Consider the following 27982-nt stretch of genomic DNA (forward strand, 5'->3'; position numbering starts at 1 on the left):
GACTTCTGCTTGTGCACCAAAGGTTCTTACAAAGCATTATCACATTGAAAACCTGACTTACAAACCTCTGCTGATAGATTTAGACCTCTTAAATCATTGTGCCAGTGGAATTATACATGCAGTGCTTGGTTCTACCAGCTCCGTGTCTTTTGTGTTTTCAACATCCATTCACCCATCCCCCCCCACTCTCCTCCAGCCAATTCCCCTTCTCAGTGCCCAGGAATTGACTGTACATCACTTCTTTTTCAACACATGGAGAGCAATTAAACCCATACACAAACCCAGCATGCAGACACAGTTGAGCATATTTGCCAATTAATTCATTATTTTCTTTAAGAGAGTGAAACTCAAGCTGGTGTCTACTCCCAGTTCTTTCCTATCTGCTTGTTCTAACCCGTTGACAGTGCTGAGCAGATGCAATTTCATTGCTCCATTGGAATGCAGACAATAATTGAAATTGTGATCTGTGCATCACTAGCAAGCAAATTAATATCTTAATACAATTTCTAGGCAACAATGTAAAGTGTCTTGAATTCCATGTGCAGTTAAGTCAGATATAGTAATTGTAATCATGATTGAACCTGTTTTATGTGACATTTGAAAGCTAATCTATCATTCAGAGCAGGTTGTTGAATGCTCTAAATTTTCTTCACCAGCTTACACCCTACTCAGTGTTTATCAGGAATGCTGCATTAATCCATCACAAATTAATTTTATTTGTATTTCAAAAGTTCTCAAAATGCCAAAAAGTATAGAATAAATCCTACAAATTAAAATTGTGACATTGGTAATACACACTGTGATTTGTACCTGGGCCCTGATAACTGTCTATAAATAACTTGCTTAACCCCTCTCTGTGTGTACCGATGTCTATGACTGAGATGCAAAATATGTTGAGCTGCAGCTAATCAAGAATGTGATGAATGAATCCCATGGATTCTTTTTGGTTTTGAATAAAGGGCTCTGAAATAATTCACAGAGGTCAGTCTCCCATCAAGTTACTCCTTATTTACACATGGAAAGTCTTTGACACTGATCAAGCTTTTTCAGAGCCAACTCTCACTGTGAGCAGAACCTCTGACACTCTTGTTTTTATCTGTCAGGCAGGGTTCCCTGATTGGACCAGATTAACAGACCCAATCAAGGAACACATATTCTATGAGGTCCACCTGGCTGACCTCATTACAATTACTACACACATAAGCAACTGCCAATCCCCTGAAGATTTGATCACTGCAGGAGCCAATTTGAAGGAGGGAAGAAGAGAATGGTTAGCAAAGAAAAGTAATTCAAAGCTTTTCTGATTAATGTCTCATCCAAACCTCACTGAACCTGAACTAATCATTTGAGTCTGGACCTTTGATGGAGAAGCTACTTAGAGTCATTCAGCACCATGCAGCCTAAATGCGGGCATATGTTATTTTTATAAATTATATCTTTTCATAACTCCCATGCATCATACAACCTTTCACCTTTTATTAGTCTGGGTAGCTGCCTCTGATTCTTAGTCTCAATATTTATAGTCTGCAATTTATATTAAGAAAGCCAGGTGGAAGAGCATCTAATCTTTAATCCTTTTAATTATAAAGACATACATGCAAACATGCACTTCCAAATCCAGCATCCACAGTTTCAGAAACAATATCCTACATATTCTGGAAATTTGAAATAAATGTGAATGAAGAAAATTCATTAAATGGGATATGACAAATAAACAGGCAAATAAATATAATTTGAGATATTTGCTCTTGAAGATGGCAAAGGCCAACATGGCTACCTGGATCTATTTTCCTGTTGTAGCTTCTATGCTTATCTGTTTAAAAATATATTTTAGTGATAAAATAACAGAGTGCTGTTCAAGAAGTAGAGAAAGGAACTCTCCAGGTGCCCTTAGTCAACAGAGACAACTACATTTTCTCTGACTTCAAAATAATTCATTGCAGATCTACATGGAGATGGTTGTGAGAAAGATGATGAAATACATGAGAAATTCTGTGTTTCTGACTCAGTAGTCTAACCAGACAGTAAGATTATCATGCTTTAAGTTTCAATTTAAAGCTGAAGAATAAAATTTCAGCTGACATTCCAGCATAATGCTGATGGAGTGTTGCACTGTCATTTACACTATCTTTCAGAAGAAACATGGAACTTGGAAATGTTGGTATTCACAGGGACTTGGATATATTCGAATGACAAACAGACAATGTTACTGTGCATGTAAAGCAAGCAATTAGGAAGACAACATATGTTGTTCTATGTTGAAAGGGGATTGGTGTACAAGAAAAAAGTATTGCTAAAGTTGTACAAGACTTGTTGAGTCCATACATGGAGTGCTGTGCAGAGTTTTCATCTCAATATTGAAGGAATGATACCCTTGTATGTAGTCAGTACAGTGAATGTTCACTAGATTGCTCCCTGGAGAGAGCTTTCTGAGGATGCGAGGCTGAGGAAAATGTATCTCTGCTCTGTGGGTACAGAAGAATGAGATGTTATCTCTGTGAAATATATAAAATTCAGAATGGACTTGACAGAACAGACACCAAGGTGTTGTTTTCTCTAACTGAGTAATTTAGAACATGGAAGTTGATCATTTATAACTGGCATGAACAGAAATCTTTTCAGTTATTTGCTAGTACTGAACTTAATGCTGAAAAGAGAGAAAACTCTCTGAAGATTTCTTGTCTTGATAACACAGGGATAAACATGAGAACATCAAATTTTAAACAATCACAACTATTTATAGTACACAAGAGAAGGGTGCTGACAGATTGGTAATTGTCTTTCATTGCCCAAGGTGTTGACAATAGACAAAGCAATGGAAACATAGGCTCTGCAAGCTCCCTGGCAGAATATGCATCCTAAATGAAAACAGCATGATCTTTTGATTATGTGTAATAGAAGGAGTACAGAGTTTACTCCATCAGTCAGTGTTTGCAAAACCCAAACCAAAGGATCTACTGTTCTCTAACAAGACAGCACCGACTGAACAATTTTGAGTGTGCTGGTGGTACATTAACAGTTTAAAATTATCAGCCAAGTTTGTAATGTGGCTCATTTATACTTGCAAGAAGTAACATTTTTCATATGGAAGGACCATTCTCAACAAAAGAAAAGAATATGTTGAAGTTGTGCAGCTTTTCTGAATCATGTAGAAACTTGTGTGCCTATAATTTCCATTGCTTTCTTCATAGCAATGCCACAATCAATGTTAACTTGCCAACTAATCAGCATCTATTTTCTCCTGGAGTGTAAATTGTTGTAATCATTTGAAGTGTGACATTCTTGAATATGTCCAGATCATTGTGGGATGAACTTCTTTGGCAACTTATCTCTCTTTACAGCAATATTCAAATTGAATAGCTATTTTTAAAAAGGCCACAGGGACAATGGCCTGAACTACTGAATTGCACAGAAGTGAGTTAGTCTCAGGATAGGATAATGACTATAAAGGTAAGCTTGCCAGACCATAGGACTGCTCGTTCAATAGCAACAGAGAGACAATTAGTGATGGTTTAACCTGAATGTCACTATGCCACCTCAGGTGAGGGAGACAGGTTGAAAAAGCCAAGACCTTCATGGTAACCTCAGCCAGTGAAGGAATTGAACTTGTACCGTTGGTGTTATTGTGTCACAAACCGGCCATCTAGCCAACTGAGCTGATCAATTTCCTAATGAACTTTGATGAGGAGAAATTCAGTCACACCAAAGGTTGCGTACAGTTGTATTTTATTACTTCAGAGAACTATGGATGGTGAGTCATTAAATATATTCAAGATTGAGATCAGTACATGTTTTGACACCAAAGCAATCGAGAAGCATGAGGATAGAATGAAAAATTATAGTTGAAATCAAATATTGGCCATGATATTGAATAGCGGATCCAGTTCGTTGGACTATATAGTCTGCTCCAATTCCTATTTCTTAAACATAAAGCTAGGTCTGATAGTGATAAAAATTAGTTGAACACGAGCAATATCATGAAATATTTCATACCAGATTGGACTGCAAAATTGAAACCTTTGGAACTTCTTGCTGCTTGCGCATTTGGGATAAATAATATAGAGAGTCAGTTGATATGCTTAAAGAGCAACACTAATAATTCTCCACTACAATTTCATGAAATAACTTTTTCACTGTTCTAATACTGTAGTCTCCTTCAGTCAAAATAAAACTGTGATCAGTTTTTGAACTCCAAACCCATTTACTCAGCGAGACAGTTCAGATACCATTTATAAAGAAACTTCGCCAGTGCATTAAGACAGATACAGTTTGCAACCTTGCTTTAGAAAACTTTGGTTTTGTGCATGTTTCTATTTGATTGGATTCTGTTTGATTTGGACTGCCCCAACTGAAACCTTCTATAGGCTGGAATTGCACTTTCTGGCCTGGGTAATATTCCCAGGGTCACTCACTCATTACCAACTCCCATCATCTGTGTCAGATTTTATCAATTCTATCCAGCTTTCTTCACCAGATTGATTTTAACTCTTCAATCATATCTGGAACCAGTATCTCAATTGTTTAATACCAAAATTCAATAAGTAAAACAAAACCACAAACCACAAACCACAAGAGGCAGGGGAATAAAGGAGTCAATAAACTGTGTTTAATCCTTCCCCATTGTACAACTAAGAAAAATTTTCAATAGTTTGGGAGGACAAACAAACTTTCAAATTCTATATATCAGTTATCAGGATGGCCAAAGGCTGGGAATGGGGAGTAGAGAGTGGGGGGGGGGAACTGGTATTGAAGGGAAAGACCGATGGAGCATTAGGAGGGCACACTGAGGGGTCATTAGGAGGACAGACTAATGGGGACATTAGGAGGATAGACTGATGGAGCATTGGAAGGACAGACTGACGGAAATTAGGAAGACAGACTGAGGGACGTTAGGAGGACAGACTGATGGTGTATTGGGAAGACAGACAGATAGGGCATTAGAGGACAGACTGAGGGGCGATGGGAGGACAGACTTAGGGGCTGTAGGAGGATGGATTGAAAGAACATTGGGATGACAGGCTGATGGGGTCTTAGGAAGACAGACTGAGGCAGAATTGGGAGGACAGATTGATGGAGCATTAGGAGGATAGACTGATGGAGGCATTGGGAGAACAGACTGAGGGGCATTGGGAGGACAGCCTAATGGAGGCATTGGGAGGACAGACTGAGGGGCATTAGGACATCAGACTGATAGGGCATTGGGAGGACACACTGAGGGGAAATTAGGAAAACAGACTGATGGGGCAATGGGAGGACAGATTAAGGGGCATTAGGAGGACAGACTGAGGGGCGTTTGGAGGACAGGCTGATGGGGCATTGAGAAGACAGGCTGATGGGGGATTAGGAGGTTAGACTGAGGTGGGATTGGGAAGACTGGCTGATGGAGTATTAGGACAGACTGATGGGGACATTAGGAGGGCAGACTGAGGGTGTATTAGGAGGATAAACTGATACGGCATTGGGAGGTTAGACTGATGGAGTATTAGGAGGACAGATTGATGGGGCATTGGGAGGACAGACTGAGGGGCATTAGGAGGATGGACTGAGGGGCCATTGGGAAGTCAGGGTGATGGGGTATTAGGACGACAGACTGATGGGGCATTGGGGTGATAGGATTAGAGTGGTGCTGGAAAAGCACAGTAGGTCAGGCAGCATCTGAGGAGCAGGAAAATAGACTTTTCGAGCAGGAGCCCTTCATCAGGAAACATCAATTTTCCTGCTCCTCAGATGCTGCCTCACCTGCTGTGCTTTTTCAGCACCACTCTAACTTTGACTCTAATCTCCAGCATCTGTTGTACTCACTTTCAACAATGGGGGGACAGACTGAGGGAGTATTAGGAGGATGGGCCAATAGGAGGGCAGACGTTTGGGGCATTGTGGGATAGACAGATTGGTCATTGGGGGGACAGACTGTTGGGGAATTGTGGGATAGACTGATGGGGCAGTGGGAGGACAGATTGTTGAGGAATTGTGGGATAGACTGATGGGGCATTGGGAGGACAGATTGTTGAGGAATTGTGGGCTATCCTGATGGAGCATTAGGAGGACAGTCTGATGGGGCATTTGCAGGACAGACTGATTGGGCATTAGTGAAATAAATTAGGACATTAAGTCAAAGTGATATGGCATTGGGAGCAGGCAGATGGGACTTTGAGAGGACAGAAACTAGGCATAGGGGTAAACAGGTATGCTTTGGGGAGGCAAACAGATGGGACTTTATGGGGATAGACAGATGGGGAATTGGAGACACCTGATGATGGGACATTAGAAGAAAGTGAGGCCTGCAGATGCTGGCCATCAGAGTCAACAAATGTGGCACTGGAAAAGCACAGCCAGTCAGGCAGCATCCGAGGAGCAGGAGAGGTGATGTTTTGAACATAAGCTCTTCATCATCCTGACTGATGTTCATCCTGATGATGAAGAGCTTATGCTCAAAACATCACCTCTCCTGCTCCTCGGATTCTGTCTGACTGGCTGTGCTTTTCCAGCATCACACTTGACGGGACATTAGAGGGACAGGCTGAAGTGGAATTAACTTGCCTCAAAATTAAAAACACAACCTGGGTTATTAAGGAATGGTCAGGGGACAAGAGCTTTTATTTAACATGAGACTTTCAGAATTGAATCAGGCTTGTCCAGGCATCTGGGTGAAAGGAAGGGGTGGGAACAGGGAGTGGGAATGTGGAGAGGGGAAAGTTGTAGGTCACAGACTCTGCAAAGTGGATGGAGTTACTGTAAATCTTACCTTGTAGGTGTTGATTTACAACGTTTTCCAGTCGGTCCAGCCTTTCCCTCAGCCTCTGGCTCTCCCTCTTGTCTTCCTCGAGTTTAAGTTCAGGTAAGGGTGGTTGCACTTTGATGTGTCCGCTGCTCTGGTAGTTGGTCATCCAGCCGACATAGACGAGGCACAGCAGATTGCTGACTCCGCTCAGGATCACACAAGTGGAGACCAAAGTTTTGGTTTTCCTGCTACAGTAACCCATGCTTGCGGCAACACGGAGATGGAGCCACCTTCCTTCTCTCTCTCCAGTCTCCTGGAATTTCTCAGGTCAATTTCCGCAGCCAGGAAATTCCCAATCAGCTGGAAACTGACACGGGGACATCCTCTCTCGGAGCCGGGTTGTTTACATTCTGCCGTACGTCTGGGTCAGCCCAACTCCTGCAGCGGGTTTTGTTGTCAGACTGCGAGTTCGGTTCCAGGGGGAGTCAGTCTCTCCCCTCTCCCTCTACCTCCCTGCCTCCTTCCACGATGTCTCTCAGAGCCCAATCCGGAGGAGAGCACGGGAGACCGGTTTGCGGTCTCCTGATTGCTGGGGAGTTGAGGAGGGGTAGTTTCCCTCTGTTTCACCCTCCCCTCCCCAGGTTTTAGGGTGGGCTCGAGATGCCGCAGACGGGGCGGGGGAGTGGGGCGACCCCGGGTCTGCAAAAGGGAGAGAGTTTAATCTGGGGAGAGAGGCTTGACCGAACAACACCGTCTCCCGCTCCCTGTCGGCTCTCCGGCTGTTTAACTGGCTCCATCTGCGGGTTGAATGGGCCACTTACCCGGGTTAGCAAAGCCCACTGCACACTCACAGCCAGCATCCCCACAGAGTGCAGTGATTGAGAGCATCGGTAATGGGTGTGGGGGAGTGTCGGGGGGAGGGGGAATTGCTCAGGGAGCGTATAAACAAGACATGAATCACTTGAGAATTGAGCTATACAGTACTGAGGAAGATGCTCTCAGCTCCCCTGTGAACATCTTTAAATTTACTATCGTGCCTATTGTATAGTCAGTAGGAATCTGGTTGAAGCCCTCTCAGTGTTGATGTAACTATATTTTGTCATTGCACAAGCCCAGAGGATCCAGGTCTCACCTTTGGAGCATACAGTTTCTTCTTCACATCCTATTTGACTCTGTTAATAAGTCAGTTTAATATGTTTCAGATGAGTTTGCTCTCCTAGTGACAACGGTGCTCACCAGTATTTTACAGATTCCAACATCCATAAGACATAGAAATGACCTTACTTCCACTCCTAGGTCTTATCCATGTTGTTCTTCCTTCGAATTCACTGCAGCAAAACATCCTTTAGATACCTCCAGATCTTCAGTTTACATAAAACAAAAGTGCTGATCTAAAATCTTCATCAGAACGGTCACTGGATTTCAAATGTTCACTTTGCTTTCTTCCCACAGATGCTACCAGACCTGCTGAGTTTCACCAGGAAATCCTGTTTTTGTTCCAGATCTTCAGTGCTACTTCCATGTAGACTCCAGCCTTTTCATCTTCTGTGCTCTACAGTCTCCATTTAAACCAACAAGTGAAGATTTAATGCAATGTTAATTATTGGACCAAATGAAGACATGGCAACCAAGGGCAGGCCATTCTGGTTGGGAAAACAAAACAGGAACACGGACATCTCGGAACTTGAGGGTTGGCAGGTATCATAGGGAGAGGAAGGGATGTAGGGATTTGAAAACAAAGTTGAGAGGTTGACTTATTGTGAGTTAGTTAAAAATCAGACAACACCAGGTTATTATCCAACAGGTTTGTTTGAAAGTACAAGGTTTCGGTAGTTACGTGATGGAGAAGCAGTGCTCTGAAAGCTAGTGCTTCCAAATAAACCTGTTGGACTATAATCTGGTGTTGTGTGATTTTAAACTTGGTCCACCCCAGTCCAACACTGGCTCCTCCACTTCATGAGTTTTAGTAGTTTGACCTTCTTTAAAACTTGAGGTCAACCACAACTTTAGTAGTACTTCCAAATAAACCTGGTGTTTATAACCTGGTGTTGTGTGATTACTAAAAATCAAGGTAACTTGCAAAACAACTCATGCAAAACAAATTGGTATGATGCACTAAACAGACAACAGGCAACTACTTAATGATGATACATACTAAATGGAGGATTTTAATTCCGTTAACTTCCTTTAATAGCGAATTCTCTAGCGAGAGGGTATATTAAGAAATATGGGCTTACATTTCCAAAGTAAAAGCAAAATACTGTGGATGCTAGTAATCTGAAATAAAAACAGAAAGTGCTGAAGAAACTATCGTGTCTGACAGCATCTGTGGAAAGAGAAACAGAGTTAATGTTTCAATTCTGATATAACTTCTCCAGAACCAATATCTGAAGAAGAATTATATCAAGCTTGAAACATTAGCTTGGTTCTCTTCATAGGTGCTGCCAGACAAACTGATTTCCTCCACCAATTTCTGTTTCAATTGAATTTTGATAGCACCTATCACAACTTCAGGCCACAAAATGATTTATAAGCAGTTCCTGATTTATGAGCATCCAACTTACGAATGCACATACTTGCGAACAGGATCTCATGCAAGGGTGTGTTAATCTTAATTTTAAAGATCTGATGTGAACATTTTGTCAGACTTATAAAAGGTTATTTTATACTGTCCTGCATAATGTTCATGCTTGCACACAAATAAATTTGCAAATGTACTCAAGAACGAAACCCATTCACAACTGTCTGTATAGCCAATAATGTATTTTGACATTTTGTCACTGTTATAATGTAGGAATTATGGCAGCAAAGTCATTCTCAGCAACATCCCACAAGCATCAATGACATTCTGGCTATGTAGCATGAGGATACTATCAGGAAGCAGTGCTGACAGAGTGCTATTGCTGGAGAGCTGTTACTGATTAAGCCCAGCATGGTGGGATGATCAATACTGAGGGAGGGCTGCACTGTTGGACAGGTGGCACTAAAGAGCACTGCATTGTCAGAGGATTCATAATGCGACAGTGCAGCAGTGTCAGAGGACAAGTACTAGGGGAAGTTAGATATGCACATAAGGGCAAAAATGAACTGAATGATATTGAAGAGAGATGAAGAGGAGTGGGAGGAGGCTCATGTGGAGTATAAACACCTACATTAGCCAGTTGGATAGCTTCTATGTTGTAATTTCCATATAATATATTCTGACTTTATATTTTGATAATACAGTCCTATGTCCATATTTCTATTAAAGCTCTGCTATAACTTGTCACCCCATCATTGTTGCAGTATCTCTGAAAAACTGAAGATGAGTGTTTCATATTTTTAAAAATTGAGACACACACATTTACAGCTACATATTTACATGTTCTGGTTAAGATTAAAATGGTTCCTAAATTATTTATGAATATAACCTTAGACAATAAATCCATGAGATCTGAGGAGCAGAAGTAGGTCATTCAGCCCATCAGGTCTGCTCCACCAGGCAATGAGATCATGGCTGATCAGGTAACTTTCAACTCTATTTTCCTGCCTTCTCCCTATAACTGTTGATGCTCCTATTGATTAAAACTCTGTCTATCTCAGCCTTGAATACTGAAAAAGACCCAGCCTTGGCAGTCCTCTGTGGTAAAGAATTCCACAGATTCACAACCCTCTAAGCAAAGGAATTCCTCCTCATCTCCCCCTTAAATGGGTAAGCCCTTACTCTGAGATCATACGCCTTGGTCCTTATCCCACAAGGGGGTAAAAACCTCTCCCACCTACCCTGTCAAGTCCCCTAAGAATCTTACATGTTTCAATAAAATCACCTCTCATTCTTCTAAACTCCATTGAGTACTGCCTCAACCTACTCAACTTTTCCTCATAAAACTGCCTCTTCACATCTGCTATCAGCCTAGTGAACCTTCTTTGGTAAGCCTCTAATGCCAGGATATCCTTCCTTAGATTAGGAGAGCAAACCACTTGCAGTATTTAAGGTATGCTTTGTAAAACGTCCTTATTTTTATGTTCCATTTCTTTTGAAATAAATGCTAACATTCTATTTGTCTTCCTTATTTCCTGCTGAACTTGGATGGTAGCTTTTTGTGCTTCATGCATAGGGACATCCAAAACCATCTGTGCTGCAGCTTTCTATGACCTTTCTCCCCTTAAATAATATTCATTTCCTCTATTCTTCCTGCCAAAGTGCATAAGCTGACTTTTTCAACATTATATTCCATCTGCTAAACTTTTGCCCACTCTCACTTACCCTGTAATATCCCTCTGTAGACTCTTTGTGTCATCCTCACCACTTGCCTTCCCACTTATTTCCATGTCATCCACAAATTCGGCTACAGTACATTTGTTTTCCTCATCCAAATCATTTTTATATAATTGTGGGCACAGCACTAGTCACGATGGACTCTGCCAATTATAGAGTTGCCATCCTGAAAATGCCCATTTATCCCTAATCTCTGTTTTTTATTAGTTAACCAATCCTCTATCCATATTAATACATAACCTCCAACACATGAGTTTTTATTAAGTAACCTAATGCGAGGTACCTTATCAAATTCCTTCTGGAAATCCAAATATATTACATCCACTGCTACTCCTTTTTCTATCCTGTTTATTACAGCATTTCACCTGTACCTCCTCCAATCTTGTGTATTATATTTGCTGCACTCAATGTGGCCTACTGTACATTGGAAAAACCAAATGCAGACTGGGTGACCGCTTTGCAGAATAAGCATGACCCTGATCTTCATGTAGCCAGTCATTTTAAGACAATGTCTTGCTCACATGCCCATTTATCTATCTTAGGCATGCTGCACTCCTCCAGTGAATCACAGCGCAAACTGGAGGAACAACATCTCATTTTCAGACTAGGCACTTTACAGCCTTCTGGACTTAACATTGAGTTAAACACCTTCATATTGTGGACCATTTTTGTTAAGGGATAGCATTACAGCTGTGCTGAGGGAGGATATTCCCGGAAATACATCCAGGGAAGTTATTTGGGTGGAACTGAGAAATAAGAAAGGGATGATCACCGTATTGGGATTGTATTATAGACCCCCCAATAGTCAGAGGGAAATTGAGACATAAACTTGCAGGGAGATCTCAGCTATCTGTAAGAATAATAGGATGGTTATGGTAGGGGATTTTAACTTTCCAAACATCGAATGAGACTGGCATAGTGTTAAAGGTTTAGATGGAGAGGAATTTCTTAAGTGGGCACAAGACAATTTTCTGATTCAGTATGTGGATGAACCTACTAGAGAAGGTGTAAAACTTGACTTCCTCTTGGGAAATAAAGCAGGGCAGGTGACTGAGGTGTCAGTGGGGGAGCACTTTGGGGCCAGCAACCATAATTCTATTAGATTTAAAATAATGATGAAAAAGGATAGACCAGATCTAAAAGTTGAAGTTCTAAATTGGAAAAAGGCCAATTTTGACGGTATTAGGCAAGAACTTTTGAAAGCTGATTGGGGGCAGATGTTCTCAGGTAAGGGGACGGCTGGAAAAAGGGAAGTCTTCAGAAATGAGATAACAAGAATCCAGAGAAAGTATATTCCTGTCAGGGTGAAAGGGAAGGATGGTAACTATAGGGAATGCTGGATGAGGGTTTGGTTAAGAAAAAGAAGGAAGCATATGTCAGGTATAGACAGGATAGATCGAGTGAATCCTTAGAAGAGTATAAAGGAAGTAGGAGTATACTTAAGAGGGAAATCAGGAGGGAAAAAAGCGGACAGGAGATAGCTTTGGCAAATAGAATTAAGGAGAATCCAAAGAGTTTTTACAAATGCGTTAAAGACAAAAGGGTAATTAAGGAGAGAATAGGGCACCTCAAAGATCAGCAAGGTGGTCTTTGTGTGGAGCCACAGAAAATGGGGGAGATACCAAATGAGTATTTTGCATCAGTATTTACTGTGGAAAAGGATATGGAAGATATAGACTGGAGGGAAATAGATGATGACATTTTGCAAAGTGTCCAGATTACAGATGAGGGAGTGCTGGATGTCTTGAAACGCATAAAAGTGGATAAATCCCCAGGACCTGATCAGGTGTACCCTAGAACTCTGTGGGAAGCTAGAGAAGTGATTGCTGGGCCTCTTGCTGAGATATTTGTATCATCGATAGTCACAGGTGAGGTGTGCCAGAAGACTGGAGGTTGGCTAACGTGGTGCTACTGTTGAAGAAGGGTGATAAGGACAAGATAGGTAACTATAGACCAGTGAGCCTTTCATTGGTGGTGGGCAAGTTGTTGGAGGGAATCCTGAGGGATCGGATGTACATGTATTTGGAAAGGCAAGGACTGATTAGGGATAGTCAACATGGCTCTGTGCATGGGAAATCATGTCTCACAAACTTGAATGAGTTTTTTGAGGAAGTAACAAAGAGGATTGATGAGGGCAGAGTGGTAGATGTGCTCTATATGGACTTCAGTAAGGCGTTCGACAAGGTTCCTCATGGGAGACTGATTAGCAAAGTTAGATCTCACGGAATACAGGGAGAACTAGTCATTTGGATACAGAACTGGCTCAAAGGTAGAAGACAGAGGGTGGTGGTGGAGGGTTGTTTTTCAGACTGGAGGCCTGTGACCAGTGGAGTGTCACAAGGATCGGTGCTGGGTCCTCTACTCTTTGTCATTTACATAAATGATTTGGATGCGAGCATAAGAGGTACAGTTAGTAAGTTTACAGATGACACCAAAATTGGAGGACAGTGAAGAGGGTTACCTCAGATTACAACAGGATCTGGACCAGATGGGCCATTGGGCTGAGAAGTGGCAGATGGCGTTTAATTCAGATAAATGCGAGGTGCTGCATTTTGGGAAAGCAAATCTTAGCAGGACTTATACACTTAATGGTAAGGTCCTAGGGAGTGTTGCTGAACAAAGAGACCTTGGAGTGCAGGTTCATAGCTCCTTGAAAGTGGAGTCGCAGGTAGATAGGAAAGTGAAGAAGGTGTTTGGTATGCTTTCGTTTATTGGTCAGTGTATTGAGTACAGGAGTTAAGAGGTCATTTTGCAGCTGTACAGGACATTGGTTAGGCCATTGTTGGAATATTGCATGCAATTCTGGTCTCCTTCCTATCGGAAAGATGTTGTGAAACTTGCAAGGGTTCAGAAAAGATTTACAAGGATGTTGCCAGGGTTGGAGGATTTGAGTTATAGGGAGAGGCTGAACAGGCTGGGGCTGGTTTCCCTGGACCGTCGGAGACTGAGGGGTGACCTTATAGAGGTTTACAAAATTATGAGGGGCATGGATAGGATAAAGAGGCAATGTTTTTTCCCTGGGGTTGGGGAGTCCAGAACTAGAGGGCATAAGTTTAGGGTGAGAAGGAAAGATGTAACAAAGACCTAAGGGGCAATTTCTTCACGCAGAGGGTGGTACGTGTATGGAATAAGCTCCCAGAGAAAGTGGTGGAGGCTGGTACAATTGCAACATTTAATAGGCAGTTATATGGGTATTGAATAGGGTTTGGATGGATATGGTCCGGGTGCTGGCAGCTGGGACTAGATTGGGTTGGGATATCTGGTTGGCATGGACCGAAGGGTCTGTTTCCACACTGTACATATGCCTCTATGCCCAACTCCCATTTCTTCCCTTTCTTTTAGCTTCACTTGTTACTTTCTCTGTCACTGCGTCCCCCGCCTCGGTCTTTTGTTTCAATTCTGGCGGTTAGATACACCATTATTCTGCCATTCTCACATTCCGATCACTTAATCTGAACTATCAACATCTTTTCTCCACCAGCACTCTACACCAACCAACTCCACCCCCTTCCGACTATAGCAGAAATACTGCCCGCCTCCAAACTTCACTTCAGCTCTGATGAAGAGTCAGAAACGTAAGCTTGCTCATCAATGTTGTCTGACTCGCTGTGATCTCTAGCATTTGTTGTTTTCAGTACAGATTCCAGAATCTGCAGTAATTTGCCCCTAGACCTCTGTAGCTACTTCTTTTCCATCCTGGGCTGCATCCCATCAGGTTCAAAGGATTATCAGTCTTTCTCCCTATTAGTTTGCCTTGCACCTTTTCTCTAGTGACAGTTACTGCATTTTTTCCTTTGCCCCTTTTGCTCCTTGATTATTTAATATTTTTGGAATCAAATTCATATCTTCTACAATAAAGACTGAATCCATTCTTACAGTTTTTCTAACCTGTTAAACAGTGAGACAGAATTGCATTGGCCTTGCAACATAAGGCACCTTGGGGTGAGAGTGGTTCAATGAGAGGAGAAGAAGGCTCCAGAGCAAGATGTAGGCATTCTGTTCCTGTTCCTTATCAACCAGTGTATATAGAAAGTAAAACCAACAACAGATTGTGGCTGAAATCTCAGAATTCTTGAATTTGAGTTTTAAAGATGACAGACCGATTGGTTAAAGATGTTTGGCCCTGTCCTGCAGTGCCACCTAGTGTTCATTACGCAGCATAGAGTTTGAATACACACACACACACCCCTCCCCAAGTGAGATTGGATTTTTTAAAATCTTCTCTCCTTTACGCAAAATATTCATTCACCAATCACCAGTCTCCACCAGCTCCCAAGCTATTCATTTTCTGATATATTTAATTTATTGCAACAATGAGTACACTGGAAAAATACTTCATTAGCTATGAAGTGGTTTGGGATGATCTGAGAGCATGAGATGTTTGTAGAAATTAAGGTTTTACTTTTTATTAATTTTAGAATCCTGCTGTTCATTTATAAATCCTTAGTTTCTCCCAACATAAAATCTTGCAGTAAAGAAGGAGAACATTAAGCCTGTTGTGCCTTTTTGAGGTCTTTGAAAGAGCTATCTAATTACTCCCAGTCCTCTGCTTTCTCCCAGTGGTTCTGCAAATTTCACCTCAAAGTAATTGTTCAACTTTCTTTTGAATAATATGGCTGAATTTGTTTCCAGCACCATTTCAGGCAGCACATTCTGGATCTCAAATGTTCCTCTGAATAAAGTAATTCACTCCATCACTTCCTCCAGTCCTTTGACCTTAATAATGTTGATCATAAAATTAGGGCATCTCAGAATCTCCTTGGCCCCCAGGGTGAACTTGGACACTAGTTCATTCAGGCCAAAGGATATAAAATTGAAAGCGACCAGAGGCTGGTGTCTAGCAGTAAATCCAGTGCTCTCTATCTTCCTTTTGATTTTGATTTTTCTAGGAGTTATTTCCATTTTCAAGGGATTTATGCATTCTACTCTATTCATGCTTTTGCCAGTCAAACCATTTTCTGTGTAGTGAAGCTTTTCCAATTGGCTTTGGTATACTCCACAAACTAATAAATAAGCTGTCACTACCTGTGACAAGCATTTGATGGCATCACTGATTTACTCCAAGCTCCTTAATGCCCTTACCTACAGAGACTAATCAATTTCAGTCTTGAAATGTTCAATTGATCCTCAGATCCGCAGCTTTTTTTGGGGGGGGGAGTGGCCGAAGAGAATTCTAGATTTCCACCACCTTTTTTTGCATGAGAAAGTGCAGGACTTTCCCTAACCCTAACCCTACTGCAGGACTTCACTGTTGAACAAACACAGAAAATGCTGGAAATACTGAGCAGGTCAGGCACCATCAGTGGAAAGAAAGAGTTAGCATTTTGAGTTGATGCCCTTTCATTAGAGTAACTGTCTTGTTCCAGCCCTGGTACCATGCCTTTAGCTGTTAGAAGATACGGATTCTGGAATTTCCTTCCTAAAGCTTGATCATCTCTTTAGCTTTCACTCCTTGTTTAGAACACATCTTAAAACTTACCTCTTTTGGCTATCTGCCTTAATATAAAATCCCGACAATGGGGAAGCAGGCCAAGTAAGTCCACACTGACCCTCCAAACAGCATCCCACCCAGACCCATCCCCCTGCCCTATCCCTGTAACCCCACATTTACCATGGCTAATCTACCTAGTTTGCACATCTCTGGACATTGTGAGCAATTCAGCATGGCCAATCCACCTAACCTTCACATCTTTGGACTGTGGAAGGAAACCCACAGACACCGGGAGAATGTGCAAACTCCACACAGACAATCACCCAAGACTGGAATTGAATCCAGGTGCTGTGAGGTAGCAGTACTAACCACTGTGCATGAAAGCTAATGTTTTCTTGCATTAAAGGCATTATATAACTAGAAGCTATCATTGTTGTAGAAAGATATTATAATAAAAAATCTAAGAAGGAATGTTGAGCAACAATGGCTCTAGATAATTGATAATGCTGGAGGGTTTCTATTCCAAGAATGTTTGAGTTCCTGGCACCACCAAAAGGTGAGTTAGGGTTATTAATCCGACTTGTTGGTGCAGATACCTGCATGAAAAGCAGCATTCCAAATCATCAGCACCATGGTGCCCTGGGGTATTCTATTCAGTGCAATTACTGTGATTACAGGAAGTTGAAGTAGTAATCTATCTATTTCCTATTTGTGAACACACAAAATTAACTGGCAGGAACAAACTGTTCATCAGCTTGTCTCACAGCATGGTGATCAGCAACTGATAATAATTGGAAACTTTATACCATGCATCCCCTTACATTTCTCTCCCCTATCTCCCCTGTCACCTCCCTTCTCTGCCCCACTCTTACTGTTGCATGATCACCCAGAAGAGGCAAAAATGCAAAGAAACCAGAGGCAACAATGAAAAGTAAACAATTCCTCACAAACCCACTCAAGCAATCAAAACCAAAACCTGGAAATTAAATGGTCTTAAGTCCCTTCCGGGGTGGCACGGTGGCACAGTGGTTAGCACTGCTGCCTCACAGCACCAGAGACCCGGGTTCAATTCCTGTCTCAGGCGACTCTCTGTGTGGAGGTTGCACATTCTCCCTATGTCTGCATGGGTTTCCTTCAGGTACTCCGGTTTCCTCCCACAATCCAAAAATCTGCAGGTTAGGTGAATTGGCCATGCTAAATTGCCCGTAGTGTTAGGTGAACGGGTCTGGGTGGGTTGCGCTTCGGCGGGTTGGTGTGGACTTGTTGGGCCGAAGGGCCTGTTTCCACACTGTAAGTAATCTAATCTAATCATAGTCAGGAATTAGTCTGGTCCTTCTTGAAGGTGTAGAGGGAGACAGCACCAGCTGCCAACCTATTCCAGACATTCATTATTCCCTACGAAATGTTGAACTGTTCAACATCCAGTGTATTTGTGCTTTTGCATGAAGAGCAATAGCTGTTTGCACATTCATAGGCATCTCTATCTGAATATAGTTAAAAATCACACAACACTAGGTTATAGTCCAACAGGTTTATTTGAAAGTACAAGCTTTCAGAGCACTCCAAAAGCCTGTATATTCAAATAAACCTGTTAGACTATAACCTGATGATGTGTGATTCTTAACTTTGTCAACCCCAGTCCAACACTGTCACCTCCACATCATATCTGAATACAGCAGCAGATGTAAGAGTATCAAACCCACAACCTCTGCAGTCTGGAAAAACAAGATAGCAGCGGAGTCATATAGGGATACTACTTCCAGCAAGTCCCTCTCCAAACCACACACAATCCTGATTTGATACCATTCCTTCACTGTCATTGGGCAAACATTTTGGAACTTGCTTATATGCAGCAAATATCTAATGCTTTGGTTTTATTTCCCAAAATACCCAAGATTTGGGGAAGGCTCCATTAGACTGGAAAATAGCAAATGTCAACCCTTTCACTTGAAAGGAGAGGAGACATAAAGCAGGAACCAACAAGCCAGTTAGTTAGAGGCTATTATTAAAGATATTATAACAGGGTGCTTAGAAAAATTCAAGGTAAGTAGGCGGCTTCAACATGGTTTTGTGGAAGGGAAATCATATTTAATTAATTTATTGGACTTCTTTGAGGAAATAATTTGTGCTCTAGACATAGGGGGCCCAATAAACTTTATTAGGTGTTACATCAGAGGTTCTTGCAGAAAATAAAAGCTCATTTCATATGAGGTAACATATTGGCATGGATAGAAGATTGACCACCTAACAGAGTGTTTCTGGTTGGTAAAATGTAATGGGTAATGTGCCACAGGGATTTACAATTGATATAAATGACTTGGTGGAAGATACCAAAAGAATGATTAGTAAATTTGCTGATGACCCAAACATGAATAGGCAAGTAAGTCATGACAAGTGAGGCTATCAGGGGAAATAAATAGATTAGGTAAGTGGGCAAAGATCTGGCATAGAGTATAATGTGGGAAAAGGTGGAATTGTCCATTTTGGCAAGAAGAATAAAAAGAAAACATATTATCTAAATAGTAAGCAATTGTGGAACACTGAGATGCTAACAAATGTGGGTGTCTTACTGTATAAGTTGCAAAACGTTGGTATGCAGATACAGCAAATAATTGGGAAGGTTAAAAGAACATTTTTGTTTATTGCAAGGGAAATTGAGTAGGAGGCACATTATACAGGTCATGGATGAGAGCACATCTGGAGTACTGTGTAGTATTAGTCTCCTTACATAAGATTAGATTTAAATGAATTGGAAGCAGTTTAGAGAAGGTTTATTAGGCTCATATCTTGAAATGGAATTGACTTAAGAGAAAAGATTGCTTAGGCTAGGTTTGTATCTGTTGGAGTTTAGAACACTAAGAGACAACTTAATTGAAACATATAAGATCCTGAGGGAGCTTGACAAAGTCATATAGAAGGGATTTTCCTCCTCTGATATGAGAGAATTTAGAACTAAGGATCATTATTTAAAAATAACTGGGCACCTATTTAAGACCAAAATTAAGGAGAGTTTTCTTTTAGCAGTTCCATGAGTCTTTGGAAGTCCTTTCCTCAAAAGTCAGTGGAGGGAGAGTCTTTGTATATTCTTAAAGGAGAGGTAGATAGATTTCTGATAAGCAAAGGGTGAGGATTATCGAGGGTAAGTGAGAACATGAACTAATCAGATCAACCATGATTTTATTCAATGGATGAGCAGGGCTGAGTGGTCTGCCCTGCTCCGAATTCATATGCATGCCTCCAATAAATTTCAACTTCTGGCCATTGTAGTGTGGGATAGACTAGCTGTCTGTTACTGCCTGTTAATTTAGTATGTTCCCAAAATAGGGATTAGGTACAATACTGCATCACTTTCCTGTGATCACAGTGATTGCACTGAATGGAATATGGCAGGACATCATGGGCAGTTTGGAATGTTGCTTTTCATACAGATCAAGCCTGTTAGATTAATAACCTTAACTCACCATATGGTGGTGCCTGGACCTTAGAAATTACTGCAATTTTTGCCCATCATGATAAATACCTCCTCCACACCAACTGCAACTGTTGAAGTAATGGCTCACAAATACCTTCTCAGAGTGACGTATGTTGATCTTTCTAGCGAAGACCACAAACTGAGTATAAATTACAAGAAGATGATGAGAGCATTCATGGAGCACAAAGCTCGATAATGCCTTGTTTCTTTAGATGCTTAAAAAGAGACGGTATATTCAAAGCATCCTGAGTCCTGGTGAAAGAAAGTTGTGAGGCTGTAATTTGTCAGAATCACAGAAAGAGAGAACATGGAGAACAAAATATCAGTGAGAAAGACCGCCCTTCCTCTGCTAGGGTCAGAGTGCATTCCATACGGTAAACCAGCCTGTTGATCCTGATTATAGTAAATAGGATTAATAGCTATATGCTAACAGCTAGACTGCGTCATCAGTGAAGTCAGATCACATGGACTGGGACCAGCTCTACCATTCCTCTGTGCAGACTGTAAATAATTCATAAATATTCATCAATTATATTAGTATAGTGTCCAATCCTTAGCTGTTCGAAGGATCCCAGAACTTGCTTGTGATATTAATACATTGATAACACTCCCTCGAGTGCTGTCCTCCTACAGTCAAGTATTTCCTCAGCATTGCCCCTCCAAAGTGCCTCACTTTCTCAGTATAGAATTTTTAACAGGAGGAATATAGGAACAGGAGAAGGCCATTCAGCCCCTTCAGTCTGTTCCACCATTCAATTAGATCATGGCTGATGTCTGGACTAACTCCTTTGGCCCATAATCTGAATACATTTGCATAACAAAAATTTATGAATCTCAGATTTAAAATTAACAACTGTTAAAATGTGCAGCCCTTCTTCAGCCCTGCCTCTCACAACTCAACCTTTGTCATTACTGAGAGATTTGAAAGTGCAGTACTCCCTTGATATTACCCATCTGACAGAGCAGTGGTGTCTTAGCACGCGCCACAGACAGGTGCAGATCTTCCTCAGTATTGATGGAGTGTCAGGTTTGATTATGTGCTCAAATCTCTACAGTGGGGATTTGAAAGGATCATAATAACTAGACAAGTTCCCTCCCCCATATAACCCATCCAGATCCTCAACCTGTTTCAGACAATCTTCCAGCCAGTGCTTGTTCAGTGTGCTTTCACTCACTCTGTCTGCAGCTGCTCACTGTGAGTGCCAGGACCTGGGGCAGTGGGAGAGTTAACAGATCAAGACAAGCTGAAGGAGGCAGCTGGATTCAGTTTAAATCCTTTAAAGACTCAATCCTCCAAAGCCACCACACAGACAAGAAAATCTTACCGTGAAGCAGAGTAACTACAAGCTTACATATGAGCCATGCTTTTTCACCTTTGAGACAGCAATTATAAAACATTACAGAACATAAGCACAAGAAGGGGCTATTTAGTCCATTGAGACTATTCCACCCCACAATGAAATCCTGGCTGATCTGTGGCATCATAAAATATATTAATTTTCCCCAATAGTCTACCACTCTGACTTAAAATTAATAACAAATCCAACATCAAATGCTATTTGCAGGAGACTTCCAAACTTCAATGTAAACATGTAAAAGTGTTTCCTACTTTAATGCCTAAAAGCTCATTCTAATCTTTAAAATCCAGCACAGCACAGATGGTTTCTATTTGTTGATCTATGCCCATTAATAACTTGAAAACCTTGATCAAAATAGCACTTTAACTTATAAGTTCCAAGAAGTACATGTCTAATTTTGTATAATATATCTATCTGCCATGAGTTTGCAGGGCAATGTGCATGTCATAAGTCTTTATTGAGCTGCTTGTAAATTTGATGCCTGCCAAAAGTATCTCATGGTAAACATCACATGACTAAGGCAGGCCAGGGGCATGTTAATGCAGCACTGAATGTCTATGCCAGACATTGCCCTGAGCATACAAAGACATTTGCACGCATTATTGTTTACAGTGTGAGTTACCCAAGTTACCCACAATGTACACAACTGTTCTCATACATTAGCAGATCATTACTCTCATTAATCTCTGCACATGCATAGAGAGATGTACAGCACGGAAACAGACCTTTCAGTTCAACTTGCCCATGCCAACCAGATATCCTAACCTAATCTAGTCCCATTTGCCAGCACTTGGCACATGTCCCTCTCAACCTTTCTTATTCATATACCCATCCAGATGTCTTTTAAATGCTGTATTTGTACCAGCCTCCACTACTTCCTCTGACAGCTCATTCCATACATGTACCACCCTCTATATATCTTTCCCCTCTCACCTTGAACCTATACCCTCTAGTTCTGGACCCCCTACCCCACCCAAGAAAAAAAACTTTGTCGGTTTATCCTACCCATGATTTTATAAATCTCGATTACATCAATCCTCAACCTCCGATGCTCCAGGGAAAATAGCCCCAGCCTACTCAGCCATTTCTCACTCTTTCAAATTCCAGAAAATACAAGCCTAGCCTGTCCAACCATTCCTCATAAATCAACCCATTCATTCCAGGAGTCAATCTGATAAACCTCCTCTGAACTGCCTCCAACTGCCTTAAATAAGGTGACCAATACTGGGCACAATTCTCTGGATTACGTCTCACAAGTTCCCTGTACGATTGAGACATAATCTCCCTACTTTTGTAGATAATTCCCAACACAATGAACGATAATGTTTTATTAGCTTTTCTAATTAGTTACTAGACTTGCATAATTACCTTTTGTAAACGATATCCCTCTGCATCAGAGGTCTGCAATCTCTCACCATTTTGATAGTATGCCTTTTTATTCTTTCTGATAAAAAGAACAATTTCACATTTTTCCACTTGTATTTCATTTGCTGAATATTTGCCCAGTCACTTTACCACAGCAGCAAATTTGGCAACCAACCATCCCTTCCTCTAAGTCATTTATATAAATCATAAACAGTTGAGGTCCCATTACTAATATCTATGGCACACCACCTGATACTCTGCCAGCCTGAAAAAGCCTCATTTATACCAAATCTCTGCTTCCTGTTGGTCAGTCAATCTTCTATCCATTCCATTACGCTACCCAATGCACTAAGCTTTTACTTTCCACAATAATCTTCGATGTGCCACCTTATCAAATGCCTCTTGTAAATTTACGTACAGTAAATCCACCAGCTTCCCCCTTATCCAAAGCATGTGGTGTCTCCTCAAAAAACTCCCAGCAGATTGGTCAAACAGTTTCCCTTTCACAAAAGCATGCTGAATCTGTCTGACAACCTTGAACTTCATATATCCTGTCGTAACTTAGCTAGTAAAATAAAATAAAGAACTGCAGATGCTGGAAATCGCTCACAAAGCAGAAATTGCTGAAGAAACTCAGCAGGTTTGACAATATCTTTGCAGAGAAAGCAGAGTTAATGTCTCAAGTCCAGTGACCCTTCTCCAGAACAGTTATAACTTCTGGTGGCACGGTGGCTCAGTGGTTAGCACTGCTGCCTCACAGTACCAGGGACCTGGGTTTGATTCCATCCTGCTAATGGCAGATGAATTGACCAGATACTTTGCATCAGCCTTCACCCTAGAGGATAAAGTAACACTCCAAAGCAGCAACAAATCAGAAAATGGAAGGAGGGATAAACTCCAGAAAATCACAATTGCCAGAGAAGTAATACTGAGTAAATTGTTGGAGCTATGAGCTGACTGGTTCTGGCTCCTGATGGCCTTAATCCTAGGATCTTAAGTCACAAGTGAGATAGTTGATGCACTGGTTTTAATGTTTCAGAACTGACTTGACTCTGGAAAAGTCCCAATAGCTTGGAAGGTAGTGAATGTAGCTCCTTTATTACAAAAGGAAGGAGACAAGGGGTAGGAAAATACAAGTTAATTAAGATCTGTCACAGGCAAAATATTAGAAGCTATTACTAAAGAGGACAGAATCATAGGGTCCCTACCGGGTGGAAGCAGTACATTCAGGCTATTGAGACCACATCTATTCTCTGAACAGCATCCCACCCAAACACCCCTAGCCACCCCTGTAACCCTGCATTTCCACACCTAATCCATCTAACCTGAACAGCTTTGGACTGTGGGAGGAAACTCAAGCAGAGATGGGGAGAATGTGCAAACTCTAGATGGAGAGTGACTTCTTTATCATTTACCCACATTGGTTCCATATCTGAATATCCTGTGCTGAGGTCATCCCTCTTGATTGCACGAATAACAATTAACCAGCATAGTCACTCCCCACCTTTTCTTGGTTTCCTCTCATTCCTTAATGTCCCATATCCTTCAAAATCAGGGCCAAATCCATGACATCCTGCAGCCCTGACTCTGCAAAGGCAATCAGATCAAACGTATTAATTTCTATTTGCGTCCTCAGTTCCCCTGTTTTGTTTCAAATGCTACATCCATTTAGATACACACTTTCAGTTTTATCCATTTACTCTTTTCATAAATTCTAGTCTCATCTGTCAGTTGACTCTTAGATTTGTCCGAGGTAAAAACAATGACTGCAGATGTTGGAAACCAGATTCTGGATTAGTGGTGCTGGAAGAGCACAGCAGTTCAGGCAGCATTTCGAAGCTACTTGGATGCTGCCTGAACTGCTGTGCTCTTCCAGCATCACTAATCCAGAATCTTAGATTTGTCCTCCCTACCCTTTCCTGTTCCCACATTAATACCTTTCTATTTGACTCTTCTCCCATTTACCACCATCTTTCCCAATTTGATCCCTCGCACACACTATTTAGTTTGAAATCCTTTCTACTTCCCCAATTAGGCATTTGGCAAGATCACTGGCCCCAGTATGATTCAGATAAAGACTGTTCCAGCAGTATCGATTCCACTTTCCCCAGTACTGATGCCAGAGCCCCACAAACCAGAGTTCACTTCTCCCACACCAGGCTTTTAAGCCACATTTATCTCTGTAGTCTGATTTGCCGTCTAACAGTTTGCGTGCGATTCAGATAATGATGCACAGACTCTGAGCTTTGTGGTTCTATTTCTGAATTTGGTGCCTACTCCACATACTGACCTTTGCAGAACACCCTTTCTTCTCCTGCCGATATCATTGTTACCTCCATGGAACAAGAAGGCTGGATCTTCCCCATCCCATTTCAGTTTCCTCTCCAACCCTGAGCAAATATCCTGAGCCCTGACACTGGGCAGGTAGTATAGCTTTTTCACAAAAAACAGTGTCACTCCCCTCTCACTATACTGTCCCCTATTATCACTGCATTCCTTCTTATTGCCCTCTCTTGATTGGCTTCCTACATCATGGTGCCATGGTCAGTTCGCTCATCGAAAAAAAATCCACTAAATTAAAATAGAAATGAGTGGAAAATGTTTGTTAATCATCCAACCAACGGAATGACTTAAATGTAAAAAATAAACTTTCACTGATGCAGCAACTTCAGGCTGTCTCAACAAAATACTCTCACTGCTCAAACCAAAAAACTGTGGATGCTGGAGATCAGAAACAAAAATTACTGGAAAAACTCAACAGGTTCAGCAGTGTCTGTGGAGAGAAAACAAAGTTAACATTGGGCTCCAGTCACCTTTCTTCAGATTTGCTGAGTTTTTCCAGCAATTTCTGTTTTTGTTTATTACCGTCACTGCTGATCAGTATGTAACACTGTGAATGGCTACAGTCAACTGGCTGAGCATTCTCCCACAAAACAGCAATGAGGCAATGATTAAATATTAGCCAGTTCGCCTAGTAGAATTCCCCTGCTCTTCAAAAGGGTGAGCATGCAATCTTTTATGTCTATCTTTGTGGGCAGACTGGAAATATGTTTCATGTACCATTCTCAAGATGGTACCTTGGACACCTGAGTCACATACATTAGTTTTTAAATTATGCTGGTCTTATAATGCTATGTTTGTATGTTGTCATCTGAGCAATGTTCCTTCTTTGGTGATTGTTATTTCAGTGTCATTTGATGCTGTGGCAGTACCACTTGTTGTTGTCTCATTTCTATTGCTGGGATGTTGTGGACCTCTGGGCCTGATGGTTAATCAATGGCATGTGCAAATGGTGTGTTCATGAATTTCTGATTTGACACTTGCAGTGACGAAACAGCCTCTCCAGTTGTGCATATGTGCTTGTGCTTTTATGATGGAATATCTGGATGACAGGTAAGCAGCGATGCATCAGAATCTTCGGTTGATATCTCTGTAGCTGTTTGTTCCGCTTCCTTCTGGTCAAACATTTATGTATAAAATGATTCATCTTCTTGCAGTAAGAATACTGATTTTCAATTTGGACTTGTCTCCTATTCCTTTGATGAAGGTCTTTTGTTCATGATCTTACTGCCTTTGCACCCAGACTGATAATGCACATCTTGTTATGGTTCTGTTCGCTGAGCTGGGAATTTGTGTTGCAGACGTTTTGTCCCCTGTTTAGGTGACATCCTCAGTGCTTGAAAGCCTCCTGTGAAGAGCTTCTGTGATGTTTCCTCTGGCATTTATAGTAGTTTGTTTCTGCGCTTCCATCAGTTCCAGCTGTCCGTTGCAGTGGTCGGTATATTGGGTCCAGGTCGATGTGCTTATTGATTGAATCTGTGGATAAATGCCATGCCTCTAGGAATTCCCTGGCTGTTCTCTGTTTGGCTTGTCCTATAATAGTAGTGTTGTCCCAGTCGAACTCATGTTGCTTGTCATCTACGTGTGTGGCTACTAAGGATAGCTGGATGTGTTGTTTCGTGGCTAGTTGGTGTTCATGGGTGCGGATCGTTAGCTGTCTTCCTGGTTGTCCTATGTAGTGTTTTGTGCAGTCCTTGCATGGGATTTTGTACACTACGTTGGTTTTGCTCATGCTGGGTATTGGGTCCTTCATTCTGGTGAGTTGCTGTCTGAGAGTGGCTGTTGGTTTGTGTGCTGTTATGAGTCCTAGTGGTTGCAGTAGTCTGGCTGTCAGTTCGGAAATGCTCTTGATGTATGGTAGTGTGGCTAGTCCTTTGGGTTGCGGCATGTCCTTGTTCCATTGTCTTTCTCTTAGGCATCTGTTGATGAAATTGCGCAGGTATCCGTTTTTGGCGAATACATTGTATAGGTGTTCTTCTTCCTCTTTTTGCAGTTGTGGTGTACTGCAGTGTGTTATGACCCTTTTGAACAGTGTCTTGATGCAACTTCTTTTGTGTGTGTTGGGGTGGTTGCTTTTGTAGTTCAGGACTTGGTCTGTGTATGTGGCTTTCCTGTATACCTTTGTGGTGAATTCTCCATAAGGTGTTCTCTGTACCATCACGTCTAGGAATGGGAGTTGGTTGTCCTTTTCTTCCTCTCTAGTGAATCGGATTCCTGTGAGTGTGGTATTGATGATCCGGTGTGTGTTCTCGATTTCTGTGTTTTTAATGATTACAAAGGTGTCATTCACATATCTGACCCAGAGTTTGGGTTGAATTTGCGGTAAGACTGTTTGTTCTAACCTTTGCATTACCACTTCTGCTATGAGTCCAGAGATGGGTGAGCCCATGAGTGTGCCGTTGATTTGTTCATATATTTGGTTATTGAATGTGAAGTGTGTTGCGAGGCACAGGTCCAGTAGTTTGAGTATGCTGTCTTTGTTGATAGGTTCAATGTCCTGTTGTCTGTTCTGTATGTCCAACAGGTTGGCTATTGTTTCTCTGGCTAGGGTTTTGTCAATAGAGGTGAACAGTGCCGTTACATCGAATGCGACCATAGTTTCTTTCTTGTCTATGTGTATATTTCTGATGATGTCCAAGAATTTCTGTGTTGACTGTATAGAGTGTCTGGATCCGCTGATCAGGTGTTTCAGTTTCTGCTGTAGTTCTTTAGCCAGTTTGTGTGATGGTGTCCCTGGTAGTGATATATGGGTCTGAGTGGGATGTCTGGTTTGTGCACTTTAGGTAGTCCATAGAATCTGGGGGTGTTGTTGCTTTCAGGTTTCATTCTTTGTAGGTCAAACCTGGTTATCTGTCCGTTTTTTTGCAGGTTCCTCAGTGTGTTGTTTATCCTATTGGTGAGCTGTGGGGTGGGGTCAAACTCCCTCTCTTGGTAGGTGTTGGTATCTGCGAAGTATTTGTTGCGCTTTTTGGATATACTCTGCTTTGTCCAGGATGACCGTCATTCTGCCTTTGTCTGCTGGTAGTATGATTATATT

General features: G+C 41.6%; 1 protein-coding gene across 3 annotated transcripts in view; it reads right to left on the bottom strand.

Annotated features, from left to right (window-relative positions):
- Window positions 1–7578, bottom strand: part of galnt18b (UDP-N-acetyl-alpha-D-galactosamine:polypeptide N-acetylgalactosaminyltransferase 18b) — a 245709-nt gene extending 238131 nt beyond the window's left edge. For 2 of the 3 annotated variants that reach the window (XR_011963748.1, XR_011963749.1), the window contains exon 1: window positions 6746–7578. Coding sequence is in view for 1 of the 3 variants with exons in the window: in XM_072592470.1 (XP_072448571.1) it covers window positions 6746–6983 (238 nt within the window). In the remaining 2 variants the exon portion in view is untranslated. The remainder of the gene's footprint in view (window positions 1–6745) is intronic. The other variant, XM_072592470.1, reaches the window with a different exon arrangement.
- Window positions 7579–27982: the final 20404 nt, after the last annotated feature.

This window comes from Chiloscyllium punctatum, chromosome 22 (assembly GCF_047496795.1).
Source record: "Chiloscyllium punctatum isolate Juve2018m chromosome 22, sChiPun1.3, whole genome shotgun sequence".
In the NCBI taxonomy this organism is placed as follows: Eukaryota; Metazoa; Chordata; class Chondrichthyes; order Orectolobiformes; family Hemiscylliidae; genus Chiloscyllium; species Chiloscyllium punctatum.